General features: G+C 28.7%; 1 protein-coding gene across 1 annotated transcript in view; it reads right to left on the bottom strand.

Annotated features, from left to right (window-relative positions):
• Nucleotides 1-4,815: 4,815 nt before the first annotated feature.
• The window catches only part of LOC136977785 (protein hu-li tai shao-like), a 42,279-nt gene continuing 23,018 nt past the window's right edge, over nt 4,816-24,076 (bottom strand). Inside the window, 14 exon segments of the mRNA XM_067273343.1 lie at nt 4,816-6,502; nt 6,579-6,730; nt 9,074-9,159; nt 12,597-12,665; nt 13,008-13,064; nt 13,682-13,819; nt 13,887-14,082; nt 14,151-14,243; nt 14,322-14,432; nt 23,003-23,038; nt 23,244-23,370; nt 23,435-23,565; nt 23,655-23,770; nt 23,773-23,848. Coding sequence (XP_067129444.1) covers nt 6,587-6,730; nt 9,074-9,159; nt 12,597-12,665; nt 13,008-13,064; nt 13,682-13,819; nt 13,887-14,082; nt 14,151-14,243; nt 14,322-14,432; nt 23,003-23,038; nt 23,244-23,370; nt 23,435-23,565; nt 23,655-23,770; nt 23,773-23,848 — 1,380 coding nt within the window. The 3' untranslated portion in view covers nt 4,816-6,502; nt 6,579-6,586.

Genomic DNA, 24,076 nt, shown 5'->3' with positions numbered 1-24,076 from the left:
TTTTCTGGTATTTGTTTTCCTTTTTCTTTGAAAGATACCAGAGCCCTTTGGTCTCTTTCTGGGGATGCGCCACTGGAGCCAACATTGCCTCGGCATGTTGGCTCCTTGACTATATTTCTCATTAAAACAGGTAACACACAAATATCATTGTCCTGGTCCCAGATGGGATTCGAATCCGTGATTCAACGACTAAAGAACAACAATTAACAAATTTTATTGTGAATAAAAAGTTTTAGTATTAGTATCATTGTTATTTAATGTAACTAATGTCATTTGTATAATCCTCTATAATTACAAAATAAATATTACAATACAGTATATTGTATAGGAAAATCAGAAACATTTGGACAAAAATCTAAGAAAAGTTTAAAATTTCATCTGGTAACTTTGCAATGAGCAGCCAATCAAATGGAAGTACAGGAAAACGTCATTAGAATAAGATGGCTGCTGACAAGAGCAATTGACATTGATGCTAATGTTAACTTTTTTTTTTTTTTTTTTTTTTTTGCTATTCCTAGAAGAATAGCAAAAAATAAAATAAAAATAAAAATAAATATATATCTATTATTTCATACATCGGAAAATACATACATCATGTATATAACATATGCAATGTATTAGTAAAAATATATCGATACATTTTTCCGAAAAAATTGACATTTTTTCTAAAATTAATACAAATGTTAATGCCAAATATTATTTTATGAATGCATAACACAAATAGCAATTTTATTTAAAATAAACCCAATTCACTAGGTAAAGATGATTTAAAAAATAATTAGCGAGGTTGAGGCCGAAGTTTTAAACGCGAAAACGTGTACGTCGGACGTTCGGCGCCGCTTTCCTGTAAGCCTAGAAGTTTGACAATGGCATTTGGAAAGTCAGTGGAATCATGCTCGACATTCCAAACGCCATTGTCAAATTTCCAGGCTTACACGAAAGCGGCGCCGAACGTCCGACGTACATGTTTTCGCGTTTAAAACTTCGTCTTCAACCTCGCTAATGTTTCACTGTTTAGCTTGATCCTAGCTTTTGATGAAGTAGTTCAACGGCTGCATAAAAATTTTAGAAAATATTAGGTTTTTATAGATTAAAACTAAATAAATAAATAAATAAATTGGTAGAGTTCAAAGCATATATAGGGTGAACAAACAAATCAAATAAACAACAAAAGATTTTTCATTAAACGAAGTATTTGCTTCCGTTAAATTCACATCATTATCTCCTTTTCACTTGTGTACAGAAATACACCAAGCACATTCTTATGTGAGCCTGCGTAACGATGAAGATGCATTGACATCAATAAAGGATCAAATATGATTGGATCCTCAATTTTATAAAATAAACTTCTAACGTAAAACTTTTCTTATGCTTGTACTGCTATGTTATGCAAAAAGTTATAAAGGACGTTTTTTATGTTATTTATACACAATCGTTAGTATCTTATTGTTCTACATTTCAATCTCATCGATTGTAATATATTAGTGTTTAAATAATTGTGTATGCAAATTGTTTAGTAATATGTGGACAACAATTATGTTTAATTTTAAAATTATTTCAAGAATGACGATGTTAATGTGCTCTTTGGAAACATTTTTATATAATACTTTGAAATCAAATTATACGTTGTTTTATCTTTTAATTTATGAAATATTTTCAAGATCTGTTTTCTGCACACAGCAATATGATGTTAGAATATACACGTATAGTTATGGCCATCCATTTACTAGTTAACAGAATAACATCGTTACTCCGGTTATTTAAATTTTATCTATTTTTACATATACACAATTCCAAACGGTTCCATGAGAATCCATTGAATGAACTATTTCATTTTGCTTGTGTAATTTAGATCATGTATATAGTACTCGTACAGTACGACTTTATGACATTTACTGTATACTGTAGAAAAGTTTTAATTTTAACGCTTTCCACTCAGAGGCATTATGACTTTTCTCCATACTCAAGTTTTCGGCCAAACCTATGAATGGGGGAGGCCAAGATGTAGGGACGAAAGTTGTCATATGCAAGTTTGCCCATCTACACAAATTTATTTCCAAACCACACTCGAACTCGAGTTCTTCGGACTGAGGGGTTCGAAAGGGCTGAATGATGAATATATCTTAAATTTAAATCTAAAGTTTATGGGCAAATATGAGTATCAACTTCCACAAAATTGGCTATTATGTTTTGTTGGGCCCTGTTATGAATTATCAACACTAAAATAGATAGTATAATAGATTGCACACGATTAGTTTTCGCAGTTATTTACCAAGTTGAGATATTTACTAACCAAAATTTAATAATAAAATTAGTCTCGATAATCCGCACGATCGTTAGCTCTACGTTCTTTTTTTTTTTTTTTTTTTTTTTTTAACTCTTTCCACCCAGTGGGCACTAAGAGGGCCTCTTATAGCAAGCCCATTATGGGTTCGGCCAGGCCCACAATGGGGCGGCCGAGTGGTGAGGGACGGGGACCGACATATCCGGACGGACCACCCCCCGAAAAATTCCTGGGAATTTCTTGACCCGTCCGGATTCGATCCCGGGTCCCCCAGGGCGGTAGGCTGCTAACCTTGACCGCTTGGCCATCCGGCCGCACATCTGCTCTACATGTTCAGTAATCCGACACTAGTCGACTCTATTACAGGGCATTTATTACCGCCATTGTTATACAGAAAATTGTCCCAATAAGTTTAATAAATTTGAAAAATAATCATCACAGAAAGAATAAAATTTAATCTGTTCGGCGCTAACGTCTTCAATTTAAAAGTTAGAACTAAACGCGAATATCGATTTACAACTATAATCAAATCTGAAGTACAACTTTTATGCGAAATTGGATGGCTTCGTTTCGACGTTTATTAAAAATTTTATCCATAAAGAAATCAAAATAAAAATTTAAAAAAGTTAAGAAAAATTGTATCAAATTTTAACACATCCCGAAGTGATGTCAGCCGACCACGATTTATTTTTTATTTTCATTTTTAATTTAATTATTTTGCAAACGTACGATTTGTAATTTACATGAGACATTTCATTTTATTTTCCCGACCAATTCGTTTAAATTGAAGCTTGCTTGAGGGTTAAATTACATCACATCATAAATCGAGAAACAGTCGAAATCATTCAGAGAGTAATCATTATCGACTTTTAATCATCGTTAATTCTCTCTTCAGTTATAAATTCAATGCTTTCCTTATTTTCCAGATTTCAAATACGACTTAACCTAAATGTATCAATTCGATGAGTAATTCTATTTTCGTAAATATTAATTAGCAAATTAATTAATTCGATGCTATTTTCTGCTTAACTGTTTATTGGAGTACTCCAATAACCAGTTAAGTAGAAAATTATTTAAACTAAGCTTAGAAATGCCTATGCAATTTTCAATAGCACAATTTAGTCGCAAAAATGAAAGTTTTTAACAGGAGTGCGTGCATAGGTTGCCAAATAATCGCAGTGTTTGCAACCAGACCTGAGCCTGGATTCACGAAAGTGTCGTTAGTTACGTCGTCGTATTCTCGCAAATTCAATATAAAAAAATGTTCACCTATTTTCTTCTAAATTAAATTAGTGCCTACTACAAATAAGTTATCTTACATGAAAAAAAAACTTGGAAACATTTTCAAGATTTCATTACAAAGATTAAAGTACTTGCCTGTCCTATATAGTGTATAAAGGCGGATAATAAATTATTATAACGTCATATTACAGATTAATTACTTCTGACAGTGTTAATTAAAAACGTATCATAGATTATATCCATCAAAGCATTTTTTAGATTAATTCTAATAAACAAATTTAACCTATTTGAAAATTAAGTAAAAACAATTTTCCCCTTCCTATCAATGGTAAATGTATTTGCAAAGTACAGTACATAAACTTATTGCTATTTGTTCGATTCAAATAATATGAGTTTGAAATGTGCTGGGTCAGAGCATTAAAATCAGCGCGCGCGCATTATATTTCGCTTATTTATCACAAATTATTTGCAGTCGACCATTAATTTGATAATTAATAGCCATTAATTCAATTCAATTCAATTCAATTCATACAGAAACAATCGCAATTAACCAATCAAAGTAGTGAAATATTTCATTATTTAGAATTAATCGTAAAATAAGGCATGTTTTGAAATGTTAACAAGTTGTGAAAAATGATGTCTTTTCTTCTGAATTAGTTATTTTTCTGTAATAATGCAAATGAGCCATTAATAGACTTATCTTGTTATCATAATAGCTATCATCAGTGAACATTTATTGATTTTTCTTAACAAAATCTTGAAGTAATTCTATTAAATTTTTCTGAATATAGACTTGAGGAAAATGAGAATAATCATGCACTCCACATTTGTCTTCTCCTAAAGATATGTAAGAATGTCCTTGATTATCTCCAAAATAATTAAGGAAAACTATCATTCTGTTATATTTCGCATGAATTTCCTTGAGTTTAAGAGGAACAATTAGAAAAAACTTACTTTTAACCTTGTAACTGTAAACCGTTTTAAGTAATGAAAAAACTTATGATTATAAAAATGGTTATTGGTGTTTTATAATTTATATCATCATTAAACGCGTTATTTACTGTTTATTAATTTTCCTAAATTTTTTAAAATTAACGGATAAATTTGTCCTTTTTAACTTTATAAACCATTGTCAATTACGATAAATAAAAAACAATTTCTAATTATAAATTTATGCGTATTTAATATTCACATACATATAACAGTATTTCCGGATCGTCTTATTCACATAATAATATTGTCTAAAATCATGCAATTAAAAAAAGCCATGGAACACAGTACTAAGTAACTTTCATATAAATTTTTCTTTTAATAACATTTGGCTGCAGACAAAACATTTGCACTGAATTGGCCCAAACAAATCATGAGGAGAAATTGCAGTCTGCACCAAGCTTTACTGATTTTAGATTATCTGTAAATATATATCTATATATATATATATCATAGTTTCTGATTTTTATTTCAGAACACACACAAAATGCAACATGCCATGTATACATAAGGTGTTAATACATGGAACTCTACAGGAATAGATAAAACTTTCAATTTCTCCAGTTAAAAAACAATAATAATGAAGAAAATACAAATAATTCACATGTACACTTTTACAAGATTACTTGTTTACAGTAAAGTTATAACACTGTACAAAATGTAGAGGATTTTATTCTGATAACCTTATTTTACATGTTAATAGATTTATAATAACCTAAATATTATATATATATATATTTAATTTTGTACCTGACAAGAAGAAAAAACTTTCAGAAACTTTGTAGAAGAGAAATATTGCTACTTATGAAGTATAAATGCTAAAATACTTAGTTGAATAGCTTTGGAAAAATGACAATGATACTAATTAAACTAAATTCAATACAAATTTTGAATAGAAATCCATTACAGCATCAATAGTGTCAATAAATAAAAGGAGAGCATAAAATTTGTAAATTTGTAAGAACCAATATATGTGCCTATGAAAAAATAGGCTTAGAAATATCTAAAAAGTTTTTAAAAGAGAAATTGTTCATTCTTTTTATGAAATTTATAATTAAAAATAGTAACAAATGGAATGATATTAATACTTGATTCGCTTTCTAATTAGAAAATCCCGCAGAGTACCATGTCTCTTACCAAATCTTTTACGGAACAGTACCGAACAGTAACAACCAGTAAAGCTTTATTTTTTTAATATCAAACCAAAATATTCTGTGCTTAAAGTTTTAAGTTTATAGGATTCCTTGATATGAAGTTTGAATCTTTTACATTCATATTACTTTAATCATACACTTCCAGATATATTTTGGCTGCAGCTGCCAGGAAGACCTTTTTTCTATACATGGTCATCAAAAATGGGGATGACTTGACCTTTGAATATATATTGGTTCTTTTTATAAAAACAACAACAGAAATTAACATGTATTAATTATACTAAAAACACAGCTAACATTTTACAAATCCTAGAAATAAAAAAAAGACTTTTAAAAACCCAATATACATTCATTATGTTGTATAAAAAAGTTTCAAAAAGAAAAACCAGATAGATATGATCTGAAATAAACAAGAAACAACCTTATCCCCATACTTCTAATATTCTCTTTTGCAGAATGGAAAAAACTTCTGGAAAAAGAATCGCATATATATATATTTTGCTATCTCCTTTGGCAGACAAATAGTCATATACACAGAAGTTTGTTCCATCCTGTAATAGATATAAATTCTCAATATATACTAAGAAAGAATGCTAAAAGCTAAATGATTCCAAAATGTTTGTAAACGTTGCTATTATTGTCATCATTATTAACATTGAGTGATCTGGAATTTGTGGATATCTATGGCAAAGCAAGAGCACTTGGGTTTCAATCCTTGTGATGCACCGAATGAAATTAAAAGACATCACTTTCATGTTAACAACATGACCACTATTGATGCCAATTTATGCAAGCATGGAAAACATTGGCAGTTTGTTGCATGTGGTATTACCTAAAGGAAAATAAATAAGGAGTCAGCAACAATGAAAATATTATATAAATTTAAAATAAATAAAAGCAATTTTTACCGATTAAACTAGACTTCAGAAGCAGCCTTTTCTTTTTCTTCCTTCTCTTTCTTATGTTTCTTCTTCTTCAGAAAAGATGGAGTTCTCAAACCCTTCTTCTTCTTCTTATCTTTTTTGGGTGATTCTTCACCAATTTCTTTAACTGGTGAACTCTTAAGATAATTCAAAAAACAACTCCAATTACTTAGTTACTAATATCAGCATAAGGTGTTACAACTCATTTTAAAAAGTTCTTTAACATTAAATGACTTTGTTTTCTAAAACGTCAAGATCAAGCATTTCTAATTACTAAGGGCCAGATTTATATACATGTTAGAAGCACCAATAATATACACTAAAATTTGTAGACTGAAATGCTTACATACTTTTATTTCTTACTAATAACTTTTACAGCACACATTTTTATGTGGGGAGGGATAAACATTTGACAATAGGTGACACACAAGATTTGAAAATTATGACACCACAAAACACATTAGAATAATGTTTCATTTAGGAAATACTCAATTAAGTTTATTACAAATAAAATTACATGTTCAATAAACTTTTATAACTTTCTATATTATCTAATCAATGTTTATTAAATTTATTTCTTTTTATACAATTGTTTATAAAATATGTAAGTCTTATATTTTTCTTTATAGTCCTGTAAAACAATGGGAAATGAGTAAATGCCCTTACTAAGTTATCAATTATAGATTTAATGTTAAAGTTGATGATAATGTTTCATTCTCAATTGATATCATGAAATCTAATAAAGTTAGTTTCAATACACCTAGAGTTTACCTGTGATCAATTGCTGTTTTGGCTCATTTGATGTTTCATGTTGTGCTGATCTGACAAGATGCAGGGTTATTTAGATTTGTTTATTAGAAGGAAATGATTTGCAACATACATTACAATAGAAAATTTTTCCATCTGCTTTAAATGCCTTGAATCCAAATCCCAGTACATAGTTTATTAGCAATTCAGTATTAGTTTTGTCGATTTAGCCATATTATTTGTTGAATTGAACTTTATATAATAATCTTTTTTGTTCATGCTCCTTATTTGAAGTTTGACTATTTTATTTGTAAGAAATTATCTCCTTTATATTTAATTAAACATTATGTTTACATAGCTTTTTGAAAAACTTAAATTTAAAATTATCATAAATATTATACTTATTATACTTATTAATCTAATTTATCCAAATAATTTATATGCATTATCAGACAATCTTAAATTGATCTACTTAGATCCAAATTGTATTTATATCAAGGTTTCAATATCACAGCATTTAAGAAAAAGAGCATGCACTGCATACAAATCTGGCCCTTATTAATTACTATTATTAATTGAATGAAGCCTTAAAGGACAAATAAAAACAAAGAATGGCAGTGACTTCTTTGTTAGAGAACCAACAAACATGTAAGCAATCCTGTAAGCTATTTACATGTATTGGAATGAATTGGTCTGTCAGCACTTGTCTTTAACATCCATCCAACACAAAAACAACAACAAGATTCCATCATGTGATAGAATATTATTGCTGGTTTTTTGATTGGTCAGGTCATCAAACTTGGACCAGAAAACAGAGAAGAATGAGTAGTCAAGAAAAGAAATGCTCCCAACTATAGTGTCCATGTGTCATACATTATTATAAATAGTTCTCTATAAATATTTTATGTAAATAACTATATTTCTAATTGTATAAATTCTTGACTCAGTTAATAATGTCTACTTTGACAAGAGGTAAAGATACAGAGACCTAACTCATTTGAGAAGAGACTGTAGAATCAAAGTACAGATCACAGAAACTGCAAAAGGAGCTCTGCAGAAAACAATCCTCCAGTAAATGAAAGGGGATTGTGCACATTCCAAACTTGAGTCAAAAGGAATTGTACAATTGAAAATAACATTACAGGATAAGAGAAATAAACACATGATATACTTTGATCAATAATTTTCAGTACTGAAATTTTTGTTATATTCTAGATCAGTGAGTGCCAAACTCTTTCAAGCCACCATCACATTGGTTCCATTAATTTATATATAATCAACATCCCCAATCAGTTTTCCCTTGTGTGAGAAAGGTTTGGAAATATTCTTAGAAATGCTTTTCTACAAACCTCACTCACACTTTGTGTCCTTAATGTACATTGTTCTCCACATCTGGAAACCAGTAAACACAATGTTTCTTATTACCCATTTTAATGGAGAAAAGTGAAAAGTTGTCAGTGAACTAAACCTTCACATATGGTCATTGTTCAGTCAGGATCTTGTCCCAGTACCTTCATTTATTTTCATCTCCAGATTTACTCATTGCCCCACAAGGTGATAGCACCCATTTTGGGAACCACTGTTCTAGACTGATAACAACTAAAGTATTCTTTACTGATATTCCACTGGCCAATCATACCATTATACTTAAAATAATAAAAATTAGGTAACTTTAAATTTGTTTATAAACAGATTATAATCAGTGAAAAAATTATTTTAAAACTAATACTAACTTCTTTACTACTTCGGGAAGCACCAGAAACATCACCGCTATCAACAGATTTCAATTTATCCTCTCCTCCATTCACAGCAGTATCACCTGGAAGAAATTATCATTGTTGTAAATAAATACTGGCAACAATGAAATATCTTCAGAATTAATCTATTGAAAGCAACAATTATTGCAAACATTTTAGGAAATATTTTTATACTAAATGATTTGCATTGAGATCAAACTAAGATGTACAAAATATTCAAAATAATTTTTGTTCAATTAAACATCTAATACAGTTCATTACAACATTGTATAAAATTTTGTAATAAGACCATATATTGAGTTTTTAAACAATGTGATCTTACAACATAAGTTCTGATACAGTATTTAATGAAACTTATTTATGCAAGTAAAAACTAATAGCCAACTTAATAAACTAAAAGATATTCAGAACTGCAATGATTGAAATTTAAGAAACATAATAAAAAAATTCTATAAGATCAACTTTTTTTTTCCTCAAGTAGCATACAGGTGAATTTTCATTATGAATGCTATTTTGATTTTTCTTGTGATAATTAGGTAAATTGGCAGAGAAGAGCCAGTAGTTAGTCAAGAAAGAGGGGGACAGTCTCCAAAAAGAAAGTTAAGTGATAAATAGGTCTGTAATTAATGCAGGTCATAAAACTAACTCTTTCAAGAATTTGCATTTCTTACTAGTTGAACAATTAAGAATGTTTGTTTGTTTGCATAGCTACCAAAAATTTGCTTGGTATATCCATGAATACCCACTATAACCATGAGAAAATGTTTGGAAATACATGTAAATTAAAACTGAATACAGTCAAATACAATTAATTTTGCTCATTATAACAGAGTTTGACTATATTCTCAACATTACTCTTAGGATTTGTTTTTTTTTTTTTAATTGTCTGTCAATATCACATACAGGATTTATCGTGTTATATTCAAATGCACTATTCTTACGTAGTAATTCTTTGAAATTTCAGAAAGATTTTTTTTTATTTTTAATAAGATTATTTTTGATCAAATTATTTTAATTTATATTTACTCAAATGTACCATAATTATAAATTTTTTATTGATATTATATAAAGAATTTTCAATAGTAAGAGAATCAGTTTTCATGTTTTCAAATTATGGCTTGCAATGTAATTGTCTATTTAGTTTTATTAATAATCTTATGAAACAAAAATTTGTATTTTGTATAAAAATAACAGATCAAGTAAAAATAATTTAATGATTACAGAAATTTCATTAAAAATGTTTGGATATTTGTAATATCAGAGACTTCATATCAAATTGATAATACTGATCTTAAAAAGGTAAAATAATACATGTTTAGGATAGTGAAAATTTTGGAATATAATAATTCTAAGAACATCTTCCAAATTTCTAAAATATTAATGAATTAAAATACAAATCTCTACATTGTATTTTGCTCATGATAAATTAATCTAAATCATTTTAAATTTAAAATAAATCTATATTAGAATCAGGATATATGTTTAAAAGTAAACAAAGACATTTAGTTCACACACCTGATTTGATCAAATTCAATCAACGAGGTCTCAAATTAAACCTTGACCTCTATATGTCCATACTATTATACAAATTTGAATGTATTTTGGTTGATTGAATTATTAACAATTTTAGTGATTTCTGAAGGATTTATTTGAATCTTTTTTGTATTGTATGTTAATTTTTACATGAAATTAATCTGCTTAACATGTATATTTTAATGAAATACAAGTATACATGTTAAATATGTTAAGCTTAAAATGTATACATACAGTTTAAATTTTTACACTTACAAAAACATTACATTTTGTCACATGATTATTTGTGTTATCAAATGCTTCACTTTGACAATATTATTTGTAAGCAAAATGTTGATATACATGTTAAGCTGATTAATATCATACAACATAAAATATTCTAATAAAAGACCATGTGACAATACTACTGGTCAAAATATTAAAATTATTTTAACAAATTCAATCAATAAAAAAAAAAACAAGCATGTTCATTAAAACTTAATTACTAAATAAATCATTGGAAGTCTGAAGTGTGTACCAGTACATACATATGTTCTACATTGTTTTGGCAACATTGCAATCGACATGGTTTAGTGCTTTGTTAAATATCTATTTTAAATTCAAAGTTAGTAAGTTATTACTTTATTTGCTTTCAACAAATAAAAACATGGTAGGTAGACATCGAAAATAGTGTTGTCATCATCTTTCCCCTATAAATTTGTATAAATTTTTTAAATAGCAATGTTTATTTACTGATTATGAAAGGTATTCTAACATTTTCACAACCTTTCCAAATGGTCCAAAGCTTAATACATTTGGAACAGTTTTCAAATATAAATGGAACATTGAAAACAATATAAAAATGAAGTAATTAAGAAATTAAAAGCTAATGCAATTTTTAAAATACTTCATTTTTATATCATGTTCAATGTTCCATTTGTATTTAAAAACTTCCAAATCATTGATCTAGTTCACAAATCTCATATTTCCAAATTTCACATATTTATGAATATTGTACCAGCATAATCAAAATGGTGTAATACAGATGTATGGTTACAGACTTTGTGTTTCTGGTTCATTTGATTTTAGAAAGTAAATAAAAATTAAGTTTTTACCTAAGCTAAATTTTGGTTTTTTTAGTAACTTCAATCACACAAGGCTGTATATTCAATTAATGTATCACTGTGTGATTGAAGTTACTAAAAAAGCCAAAATTTAGGCTTAGTAAATTAAAAGAAACTAGTAACAGAAATGATCAACCAAAAACCTTCATTGTCACATATGTGGTAATTATCTCAAAAACCAATTTTTGATGCTTCCTGTATCAAATGTATCAAGCGTAATGATGACCTCTTGGAAAGGTCAAAAATGTTAGCTAATGTGTTGTCTTCACATTAATCAGCTTCATACTGAGGCTGACAACAAAAAGAGAGTTTGAAAATGCCAATTTACTTACCCAAAGATGATGATGATAATAAGAAGATTAAGATTACAATAAGAAAAGTTTTATAAATGTATTTTTAAATGTAGCTTGTAGGAGCATCTACTTTTTCATAACATTAAATGATTGATAACAAGTAGAATATTTAAAAAGATAATTTAATAGATCTATGTTATTTGAACAAAGATAGTGAATATAGCTATTAATAAGATGAAAAATCAAAATTAAAGTTAAGAATTAACTAATAAGTATTTACATATTTCAAATAAATGCTAATTGATTTTCTATATTTAATTTTAATCCACTGATTAAACAGTGAGTGTAAACATGATTGTAAACAGTTAATGCAGCACACCAAAGATTAAATTAATAAATTGTTTCACATTAAAATGCATAGTAAATACAAAATTTTTCATTTCAAAATAATAATCATTATGATCACTATTTAAAATTTTATTTAATTTAAGAAATATTCTTTCATAAAAATAACTAAATAATCAACAGTCAATAAATGTTTAAAATATTCATTCAGAATACCACACTCACTGGCACGTTTTGGCTTTCGTTCAGATTGTGCTCTACGCTGAAAATATTTCTCACGTTCTTCTTCGGCAGCTATATGTAGTCATGCAAGTCATGCAAGAACATGCAAAGCAGAAAAAAAAGCAAATTTATTTAATTTTCTTACCTTCTACCCTTTGTGATTCAGAAGCATCTGACAGCATTAAATTTAAAGATGTTTTCATCAATTAAAATTTATATTTAATAATTTTTCAAAACTTTAGCATTATATTTAAATATTTTAAAGAAATTCTAATTTATTATATAAAATTATTTCAAAATATTTAAAGTAAACTAAAATTCAATAAATAAAAATATTAAAAGCTAAAAGCAATTCTCTACAAGCAAAAAGAAAAAAAAAGCAATTTTCATTTGCTTGAAATTATTGCACAATACCTTCAGCAGCTAGCCGAGCAGAGAGAGATCTGTGCACAGGACCGCCTGCTTTAAGTCCTGTGAAGGATTCAAACATGCAGTAACTTAACAAAAACTAATTGCAAGCAAACAAAATAAACTGATTTTGCATTGTTTAACTCTAAATTTTCAGATTTAATAATCAAAATTTGAATTTAAAATTTTTAGAAAATATGCCTTACAAAATTAACAACACATTAAACATTTTTTTACAACAATCTTAAACGTTACTAAAAAATAAAACATTTGTAAAGCACGTTTTATTAATGTATTAGAGAATTTATTTAAATTTTTGCACTTTAAAAACATAAGTTTTTGCACTCTTGAATGTCTATAATAATCTTTATTTTTTTTTTTTTTTGATTTAAAGAATTATTTTGAAGCAGCTTTATTTTGATTTTAGAAAAATATAAGAAAACAGTTTAAAAAATCTTTCATTTATTAAATTTTATAAATATATGAAATTATTTTTTAATAAAAAAACAATTGAAATATTTAAAAAAAATTAGAGTTAAACAAAACAAAAAAATAACAATAAAGCAAAAACATAGCTAGCCATGCAATTTAATAAAAATCTATTTCAAATAAATTTATATATAAAATTTCTCTATTAAATTCTATAAAAATTTTTCTCTTAAATTCTATAAACTCTTTACCTTCTTCATCAGAATATGGTGAAGTTGGTGACATAGGTGGTGATTTAGATTCTTCTAAAGAACTGCTAACTACTTGTTCTGGTACTGCCACAGGTTCCATTAATAAAGGTTTAATCTCATCAGGAATTTCATCCTCCACTGAAATTATTTTTTAAAATAATTCAAATTTTTAAAATTGCAATGTTTAAAAAACTTAATAAAATACCTATTTCTCCTCTTTGTTTTCTTTCAACTATTTTTTTATATTCTTCTAACTCTTGATCAGTGATGTTATCAAATGGATTTTTGCTGTAAGCACTTTTGTATACCATAGCATTGTGCTGAAAATCCCTTTGAATGATTCCTTTAGATGCTGCTCCAACAAGTACAACTTGATCTCCAGTGCTACTTATAGTGGCATCCTAAAAATAAAATAAGTTTTAAAACAAACTAGCTACAAATTACATAACAAAATTAATAAAGACCATACCTGCATTTTACGGATTTCTTCCCAGGTAACACCATCTAAAATTTGTGATTGTGGACCTGCTGTTATTTTAGCAGCCATTCTATTTTCTTTTATCTGAAAAGCAATAAAAACCAATGAATTTAAATATAATATTAATATTAATGTAATTTAAATCATCATCATCATTGCTACCTCTTTTTGCTTTTTTTTAAATTCTTTTGGATCAGTACTCTTTGGAATGAACTGATGTGTACTATTAATTTTAACTGGAGTACTATGAGATGGAGAACCTTCTTGCACCCACTGCAAAATAAATAAATATAAAATGACATAAAAAAATAAATTGCTAATAAATATTAGCCTTCAGGAATTTTATGCAAAATAAAGCCCAGAAACAATTAGAAACATAAAGTAACTCATGCAAGTTCATGCAGTTAAAATTTTCATTATTTTAAGAGAAATGCTGTTATAAATTTCCAATAATCATCATAAAATTTATTTTAAAAAATACTGTTATCTAGTCAAAGAAAAACATTTCTTACTTTCCAATATAATTAAATAATTCAAAATATGCAATTATTATTATTCCCTATGAATACAATAATTGTTTTAAAGTAAAATGTAAAAAAAAAAACTTAATAGTAAGCATTTTAATACATTGAATGTGTGTTTGAAAGAGTTTTATTATCGTTAGGGTTTCATAACTTTGTGAAAGTTTTCATTTTTTCAAATTAAGAAAAACTCAACAATGTTTTAAGCTAATGTTTATTTCAAATTTGCCATCTATCAAAATAAATATCATAAAATATATTAAAACTTTATACAAATAATTTTTATTTGCTTAAATTTCAAAATTATTCACTTTACAATTTTCAAGTATACTTAAATACTTAAGGCAATTTACAAATTGCTTTAAATATTTGAATACTTAAATTTCTGAACCAAAAAGTTACAATTGAAAAAAAAAAAATCAGTTTTTGCACTGTCATAAAATAATAAATAGCCAACAAAGTTTTTAAACATGTGAAAAAGATACAGTATAAAGTCCATATTCAAATACACCCAAGGATTCTCCATAAATTAAAATATATATATATGTATATATATGAATATCTTTATTTCAAAGAATACCATCTTACTCACTAGAAATAATGACAAACACCAAAAAACCTTTAAAATCTGGTAACACAAATTGCATGTTCCAAATTGTTTAAAATATTTTTCAAAATGTTCAGTTCTACACATTCCAATTTTGGAATTCCATTGGTTTACAAACCTGAAGCAGACCTTGGTTAAGGTTAAAAGCATTTGTTTAATTTTTATTAAACATTTCATTTGTGTTACTAAATTTTAAAAGTTTTTTGGTGTCTGTTATTTATTTTAAAGAAAAAAAAATTTCTCAATAAACTTGTAGAAATTATTTTAACAAGTCTAATTATTATTAAACTATTTTAAAGTAAATTTTATATTTAAAATAGGCATTATTTTCCTGATAATATTCGTTTGTCGATCTTTAATGGACTGTATAAATATGAAAGAAAACACTTGCAGTTTGATAAAAGTTTAATGCGGTTTGCGGGTCGTTACACAAGAACAAGAAAAAAACAATATGGCTGACGCACTTGGCCGTTACAAAAAACTCTCGTCTCCAAACGTTTTTAAATTATCATTTTTTTTCACAAAATATACGGTGGCGCTCAAGGCGTCAACATCCCGGCCCGCGTTGAAGTAATACTTCAATAAGCAATGTTAAACATTAAATTTAAATTTAACAATTACAACAGAAATGACGAGTGTAGGTCACCAAGGCAAATCACATTTTCTTTCTAGATGAATGGTAACAGGCACCATTTTGTTATGCTTCTCTTAAAAACACCTTGAGGGGTTTTCAACAGAACCACTCTCACCTTCCCATCGCATCCTTTGATAACTTCCTGTACACGGCCCTTCGACCAACTTTTGGGTGGGAGGTTTTCATCCTTTAAGACGACCATTGAGTCTGATGTTATATTGTCCTTCTCAAATTGCCACTTATGTCGGGCCTTGTAAGTTGTTTAGGTAGTCCAATTTCCACTTATGCCATATAACTGGGACAAATTTAGTTAACATTTGCCATTGAGACAAATAGTTATCTGGTTTACCGGTGAGATCTGACTCCGGTAGTCTAATCAGAGGTCTTCCGATAAGAAAGTGTCCTGGAGTTAGAACTTGGAAGTCGCTTGGATCAGAGGACATAGGAGTGAGCAGTCGGCTATTCAAATTTCCTTCTATCTGTGTGGTGATAGTTATAAACTGCTCTATAGTTAGATGCGAGTTACCCACAGTTCTTTTTAGGTGATGTTTAATGGTTGGTGCTACTTGAGACTACGCTCCACTCCACCATAATTCCATGGATAGTAGATCTTGCGGATTTAAACCCCAAGAAACTACATCTGCAAGATTGGAGTGGGAAGCTATATGTTTCCAGTGACAGCCTTCAGTAATAGATTGTATCTTTTCTACTTGATTCGCAATAAAAGTCTTCAGGCGATATGTAGGAGTGTTGATCCAAGCAATGGCAATAGTTGAATCTGTGTGTAAGATCACTTCAACTATATCCATTTGCAGACATGAGTGTACCTTTTTGATAAGTTGCGACAGTACAAGACAAGCTGATAGCTCTAATCGAGGGATTGTAATAACCTTAAGAGGAGCGACACGAGATTTACTAGCAATAAGTCGTGTCTTGCCAGTTCCATCTTCCCTTATGCAATGCATGTAAACTACTGCTCCATAAGCTGACTCCAAGGCATCTGCATACCCTAGCAAGACAGCCCTTTGAAGTGGATCTGTTAAAATATATCTTAAGTCAGTCGAGCTTACTGAGCCACAGCTTCTTGTGCTCATGTGCTCAATATGTTGCACAACTGAGATTGTAGTTTGAGGGCAGCATCGAAATCTTGCTCACCTGACACAATGTCATCCATGTAGACATCTTGTAACATGGTTTTAGAGGCCAGAGGATATCTTGCTGCTTCATTGTAAGCCAACTGCTTAATGGTTCTCACTGCTAGAAAGGGAGCACTGGTGGTTCCATAAGTCACAGTTTTCAGTCTGTCGGTGACTGGCATTTCTTCTTCCTTGTTCTTCCAAACAATTCTTAAGAGATCTCATTGCGAGGGCTCAATTAGAATTTGACAAAACATTTTCTGGATATCTGCTGTAAATGCGTACTTGTATTTTCGAAATGTTGTCATGATCTTGAAAACATCTTCCTTTAACTTCACCTTTCAAGAGATGATTATTTAGACTCAGTCCAGAAGTTGTGGGAGCAGATGCATTGAAGACTACTACCCTTAACCTTGTAGTGGTTTTGTCTGGTCTAAACACACCGTGATGCGGAAAGTAGTAACATATATTGTATGCTGTCTGATCAGCGGGAGGTTCCTGCACCCTTTCCGTGGTCCAAATCCAAATACTTTTTCATGAAATTCTGATATAACTCCTTTAATTGTTTGTCCCTTGATAGTCTCTTCCACAATTGATTCAATCTCTTCAATGCTAACTTCCTTGACTCTCCCAAGTATGATTTAAAGTATCTCCTTGGTTGCCATCTGCACAATGTATCTCCCATCTTCATTACGTCTGTGAGTTCTTTGACAATGATCTTCGCAATACTCTTCTTCTTTACTCACCAAACTTGGAGCCTCTGTAAGAGTTTCTATTTGCCAAAACCTTTGTAAACATTTATCAATTGATTCTGACTCTGATATTAGTCCACAATATTGATCTTGATCATTAGAGTCTGTGGACCCAGTTGCGATGTATCCAAAAACTGTGTTGCGAAATGTTAGGTTATTGTTCCACAATAGACGAATTTGATTGTTCTTGACTATTTCAAAAAATGCTTCAGTTCCAATAAGCATGCCAATCTTGCCTGGTGTAGCAAAACTTGGATCAGCTAACTGATGGGGTATTTCTGTTTTGCTAATGTGTAGAGAGGAAACAGGAAGTAAATCCGTGATCCTTGGCACCACTAAGAACTCTAGCGTCTTAGAAAAGGCTCCATTGCCGTTTATTATTGTAGCAGGCAGCTTAAACTTGACCGAGGTTTTATTTCCGCTTATACTAGAGACTGTGAGATCGATTCTTTCTTGCGATGTGCCCAGACGACTTGCGAAATCTCTAGTTATGATATTTGACATACTGCCCGAGTCCAATACTGCGCACACTTGAATGCTGGCTCTGGTAGTATGATTTAAAACCCACCATGGCTGTCGAGAGAATTACTGTCTTATTTCCCTTGTCAATGCATGACAGTGAGTGAGGTATACTTTCACAAAACTCTATTGCGTTGGAATTAAGATCCTGCTTGGTTGGAGTCGGTTTGCTGTCGATCACTGGTGCATTTGAACCAATTATAGCTTGTTTCTCTCGGTGCAGTAATGTATTATGTCGCTTTCGGCATATCTTACAGCAGCTTTTGGAGTTGCAATTGGATAACTTATGCCGATCACTTAAGCAATTGAAGCAGAGATTGTTTTTGGCCACAACATCGTTTCTTTGGGAGACTTCCAACTGTAGAAAAGAATCACAATTGTAAACAGGATGATTCTGCTTACATAAAATGCAACTAGACATAGAATTGTTACATTTCACAAATAAGTTTTTCGGTTTAACATTATCTTGATTACACCTTGGTTTCACGAACATGGCCTTATTAATATTTTCTAAAATCTGAGAACGGTTTTCCAAAAATGAAATCAAATTATCTAGCTTAGGAACATCATTCGAACTAATACTGAACTCATACTGTTTTAGAGTCTCCTTATCCAGCTTCTGAAGTACAATGTTTAAAATTAAGATATCAGAAAGCTCATTCCTTTCATATCCCAGGACTCTTAGAGCTCGCATATTCCTATTGACATTATCAATTAAGTTCCTCAAACCCCTTGCTGACTCATAAGCTAGTTTTACAGAGTCCAGAATCGCATTAACATGGGTTTCTACTATTAATTTCTTGTTTTCGTACCTCTCTTGTAACGCTTGAAACAATGAAGCAAATGAATCATTTAACGTTTCTAAACTCTTAGCTTCCCCTATGAGAGCAGCCTTCAAATAATGTAGTTTCTGTTCAGCCGATAGTTGCTCACTTGACGAAATGATATTATCAAATTGCATTTTAAAGTTACTCCATTCTTCAATCTTCCAGAGAATTTCAGTAGAGGAATCTCTGGCAATTTAATATTAGTGGAGTTATTTCAACCTGCGGGGGCCTGACTCACCATAATGACGGACGAATCTGCTTCTAATTGTTTAATACGAGACTGGATCTTAAATTTACAACTTATAATTTTGTCCTCATATTCTTCACTATTGGCTATCTCAGTGTCATAATCAGTTGGGCTAGTAATGAGACCCTCAATTTCCCCGTTTAAGGTTCTCAATGACTCTTTCTTTCAACTAAACTGATCCAATATTTCTAGAAAAGTTTCTGTCTCTCTATTGTCGCTTTCAACTAGACTATCGACTTTACTAATTAATTTCGTCACACTAGCTCTTATCGAAGCGTGTTTTTTTCCTTAATTTCTCGAGCTGATCCATTTTAAACTGTCTACCATGTGTAACGGACAGATAGATTCCTCCTACCTTGGATAGGTGATTTAATGAAGTTTGAACTCAATCTTATTTGCTTGCGAAATTGTCTCTTTTCTTCTCATCCGCCTCGACGAACCAGATGTTTGTCGATCTTTAATGGACTGTATAAATATGAAAGAAAACACTTGTGGTTTGATAAAAGTCTAATGGGTTTGCGGGTCGTTACACAAGAACAAGAAGAAAAAAAACAATATGGCTGATGCACTTGGCTGTTACAAAAAACTCTCATCTCCAAACGTTTTTAAATTATCATTTTTTCTCACAAAATATACGGTGGCACTCAAGGCGTCAGCAATATTAATAAAAATTATGAAACAACAGTCTCCATGATTATACATTAGTTTCTAAATTATTTATATATTTAGAAAAGTTTGGTTAGAAACTTGCATGTCATTATTTTATTAAAATTTTAAATTATTTATCTGTATATTGTAGATTAATAATCTATCATTACTTAATCATTAAAATTACCAAGAGACACTAGCAATGTTTATTCAAGTGCTAAATTAATTTATAATTTAAAAGTCAAATGATTAATATATTAAAAACTTTAGCTTAAATTTTAAAAAACTTAAAAGTTAACTCTATATATATATATATAGAGTTACTAGTTAGATATATATATATTTTAACTAATATATATATTATTAAAATTAAATGATATATATATATATATATATCTATCATTTAATTTAACTGATATATATATATATTTAAATGATATATATATATATATATATATATCATTTAATTTTAACTAAACACATTTTGAGATGCTTTTTCATTATATAAAATAAGCAACTTGCCCAATCTAGACTTATATATTAACCATCATTCCACTTATAAAAAAGTGGAATGATGTTTTATGATGTCATAAAATTTATGAAAAAAATAAGAAAGGAAACTTACAAAGCAGATCACTAACAAGATTCTTCTCAAAAGTACACCGGGACTCAACTATCATTTCTTCAGTTATCTATCTCCCTTACCCATGCCTTCTAGAGCTCCTAATAACTACTAATAATGAGATAAAAACAACAAGCAACGCTTCTTACTAAAAATAAACAAAAATATAAAAACTGTCTATTGGAATTACTAAAAATACATTTAATTAATAAGTATGATCACTTTTGATAGTATATAACAGTCGTCTTCAGGTAATATGGAGGTTGGAATGTTATAAATCTAGGGATAGTACACATTTTCAAATTGCTCTTCACACAAGCATAGAACACAAAAATTGATGACTTATAATTTTGTATTTTTAAATTTTCATACTGTCAAAAGTGCTTGTACTTGTTAATAAAACATATTTAAACCAGTAACACCAACAGACATTTTTATATTTTTGTTTACCCTGCTGAAAATTTCAATTATAACACTAACGACCTGAAACCATTACCACCCTTTAACAAATTTGATGACTAAACTATTAATCTGAATGACTTTTTAAATGAATAAACTTTAATTTTTTTGTACAACATTTTGATAATTTTTGCTGATTGTATTTTTATGTTTTGGAAGATGTAAGAGATGCAGATTAAAACAAGATTATCAAGTTGAAGTTTCCTAGATCATTTCTTTATCAAGAATATATAAAACAATTGAGCTCCTTGTTTATCAACCAAGTCACTTAACAACCTAGTTGTAGGAACAGAATCCAGTCATTAAGTAAGAAGTACTCATATTCTTATTGGATCACATTTGTAACCTCCAGCATTTGTTTCCCACCTCATAAAATGAATTTTACTGTTTATAAAGAAAATTCAACAATAATAATTGTAAATGTATCTTTTATCAATAATGTTATAATGAAACAACATTAATTAAGGATTTGCTGTACATTAAAGTTATGAAGTATATCTTCAATTATTAAGAGTCATTTTCTAAAACCTTTTAAGAATCTCCATATCACCATAATTATATTTCAAACACTTACCATTTTCTTCCTTTTTTATATTTTTCCATTACTTCCAGTGATAAAATACACAATTCAAACTGATTTGCCTATATATTTTCATAAATACTATTTATAAATAAAGATGCATCTTAGATTCAAAAAACTAACAATAATCTATCAAAATTTAAATTATTTTAAATTCTTTTCTTAACATATGTTTTCTCTAATAGTATAATTTTAACAAGTATTAATATGCTTTTCCTAACTTATTAATACTGTTCAAATTATAAATTAGATCAGTGTAACTTAGAAAATTTACAAACAATTCACAAAGAAGAAAATATATTAAAAATGTTTTTACATCTTGTCCTTTCTACATAGCTCAGGGAATAATGGTTTATGGTGGAGTTGACCTTTAGAGGCTTCTTATCTGCCTCAATATATAAACTATCACTACAGAAAAGATTATATTTTACATAAATTTTAAAATGGCAAATGCAAACAGAGCACATTTGTTACTTCAACATTAAATGATGTCTTACATGAAAGAAAGGCAATGAAACGCAGAATACAAAACACGGTTTCCTCAAGATAGAGATAGATGTCTTACATGTTAATGTGAATATATGTTCATGTTATTTGAAAAAAGGAAAAAAAAAAAATGAATGCATTATACTTTCTGAAACTTATTTTCTGAGGTGTTTAAAAACGATGAGATGTAAAGACATTTTTAATATATTTTCTCTTAAAAATATTTTGTAAATTTTCTAAGTGCGTACTTATTATCCTAGTAATTTTATCAAATACATCAGTATAACTAGTTGTTTAATTAGAAAATATAAATGTAATAATAAAGTTTAAGTGGATATACATTATATTATAAATAAAAATGTCATTTAGCAATCAGTTATTTCTTAGTAATAACTTAAATAAACTTTTAAAACTACTTTTAAAACTAAATAGTTTCATGTAAAGGTAATAATTTAAAATTTGTATTCAATAGTTAATAATTAAGATCATTTCTACAGTTACCAAATTACACTCTGGTTTAATATGTTTATGATATTCATAAATAAATTATGTATATGTACATATTATCATATGTTTTACTTATTAATTCAAAAAATATACAATAATTTTATCTCAAACTATAACAATAGCAATCTGACATATTATATTTTAATTTTAAAATTCAAAGCATTTCTCTTAAAATAAACTTATAACATCTACTAATTTAAATTCAAGTTTGTCTATCTGCATTTATCGAAAAATAGATGAGAAATCAAAAATAAAGTTAGTTTTATAAAGTCTAACTGAAATGATGCAATTGGCTTACTGAATCAATGTCCCCGTTACCTTGTAACTCCACCCACTAAAGAAATAAAAGAAAGTCCTCTCAGATTAAAAATGAAGTCAAATAACCAAGTATTTGATAAAATAAACAAATAAATAAATAAATAAATAAAACACTGTTACTACAGATGTGTCCAAAAGCTAAAGATGAAATAAATATGCAATGTTACTATTTAAAGATATAATACATATATTAATACCAATGCAACAAATAAATTACTTACTTTGGTAATTTTCTTAGGATCTGGAGTTCCTGTCTCCAAAACTTCTACTTTTTGATAAACATTTGGTGAATTAACCCATCGCATTTTCTCATGTGTCTTTTTACCATCAATTAATTTCTTCAATGGCCTATCAAAGTGTATATTTAAAACTTTTGATTTTTAACTGCTTAACAATATAAAACAAAAATTACCCAAGCCATTTGTCATCTTCAAAAAATTGAGTTGCAGAACTAGCGGCTGGAGGAACTTCAACATCATTCTTCTGGCGAGGAAGTTCTGATCTGATAAGTGGTTGTCGATAAATGTATCCTGTTCTAAAACCCTAAATTCATATTTTAAAAATAGTTAATTCCTAAATTAAAGCACATATGTATAAAATTGCTTTAAAAATCAATTACAATTAAAACTTACAACATTGTCTAACATTCTCATTTGAGCTTCAAATTCTAAATCCCAAACTTTTAATCTTTTTGATTTTTCTTTTTCATCTTTTTCATCCTCTTTACCTTGCAAATTATGTGCACCCATACAGATTCATAAACTTTGTTTCTTGCTTCATTTGACATTATCTGAATATTATCTAGACCAATTGGCATTACTCTTACCTAAAATAATTTATAAATAAGACGTTTATTGTTTATATGTGCATAACTTCAAAATTTAAAAAATAGTATTCTAAAACACTATTACACAGTGTTTTAGAAAATTAAAATATTTTTAAAATTTAGAATACTATTCAAAATTATATTTACATATAATTTTGAATATACATATGAGCATAAATAAAATTTAATTAAAATATATCATTACATATTTGTATAAACTGCTGAATT

The sequence above is a fragment of the Centruroides vittatus genome, unplaced genomic scaffold (genome assembly GCF_030686945.1).
Source record: "Centruroides vittatus isolate TY-2023 unplaced genomic scaffold, ASM3068694v2 contig_474, whole genome shotgun sequence".
Taxonomy (NCBI): domain Eukaryota; kingdom Metazoa; phylum Arthropoda; class Arachnida; order Scorpiones; family Buthidae; genus Centruroides; species Centruroides vittatus.
This window is presented reverse-complemented; position numbering and strand designations above follow the sequence as displayed.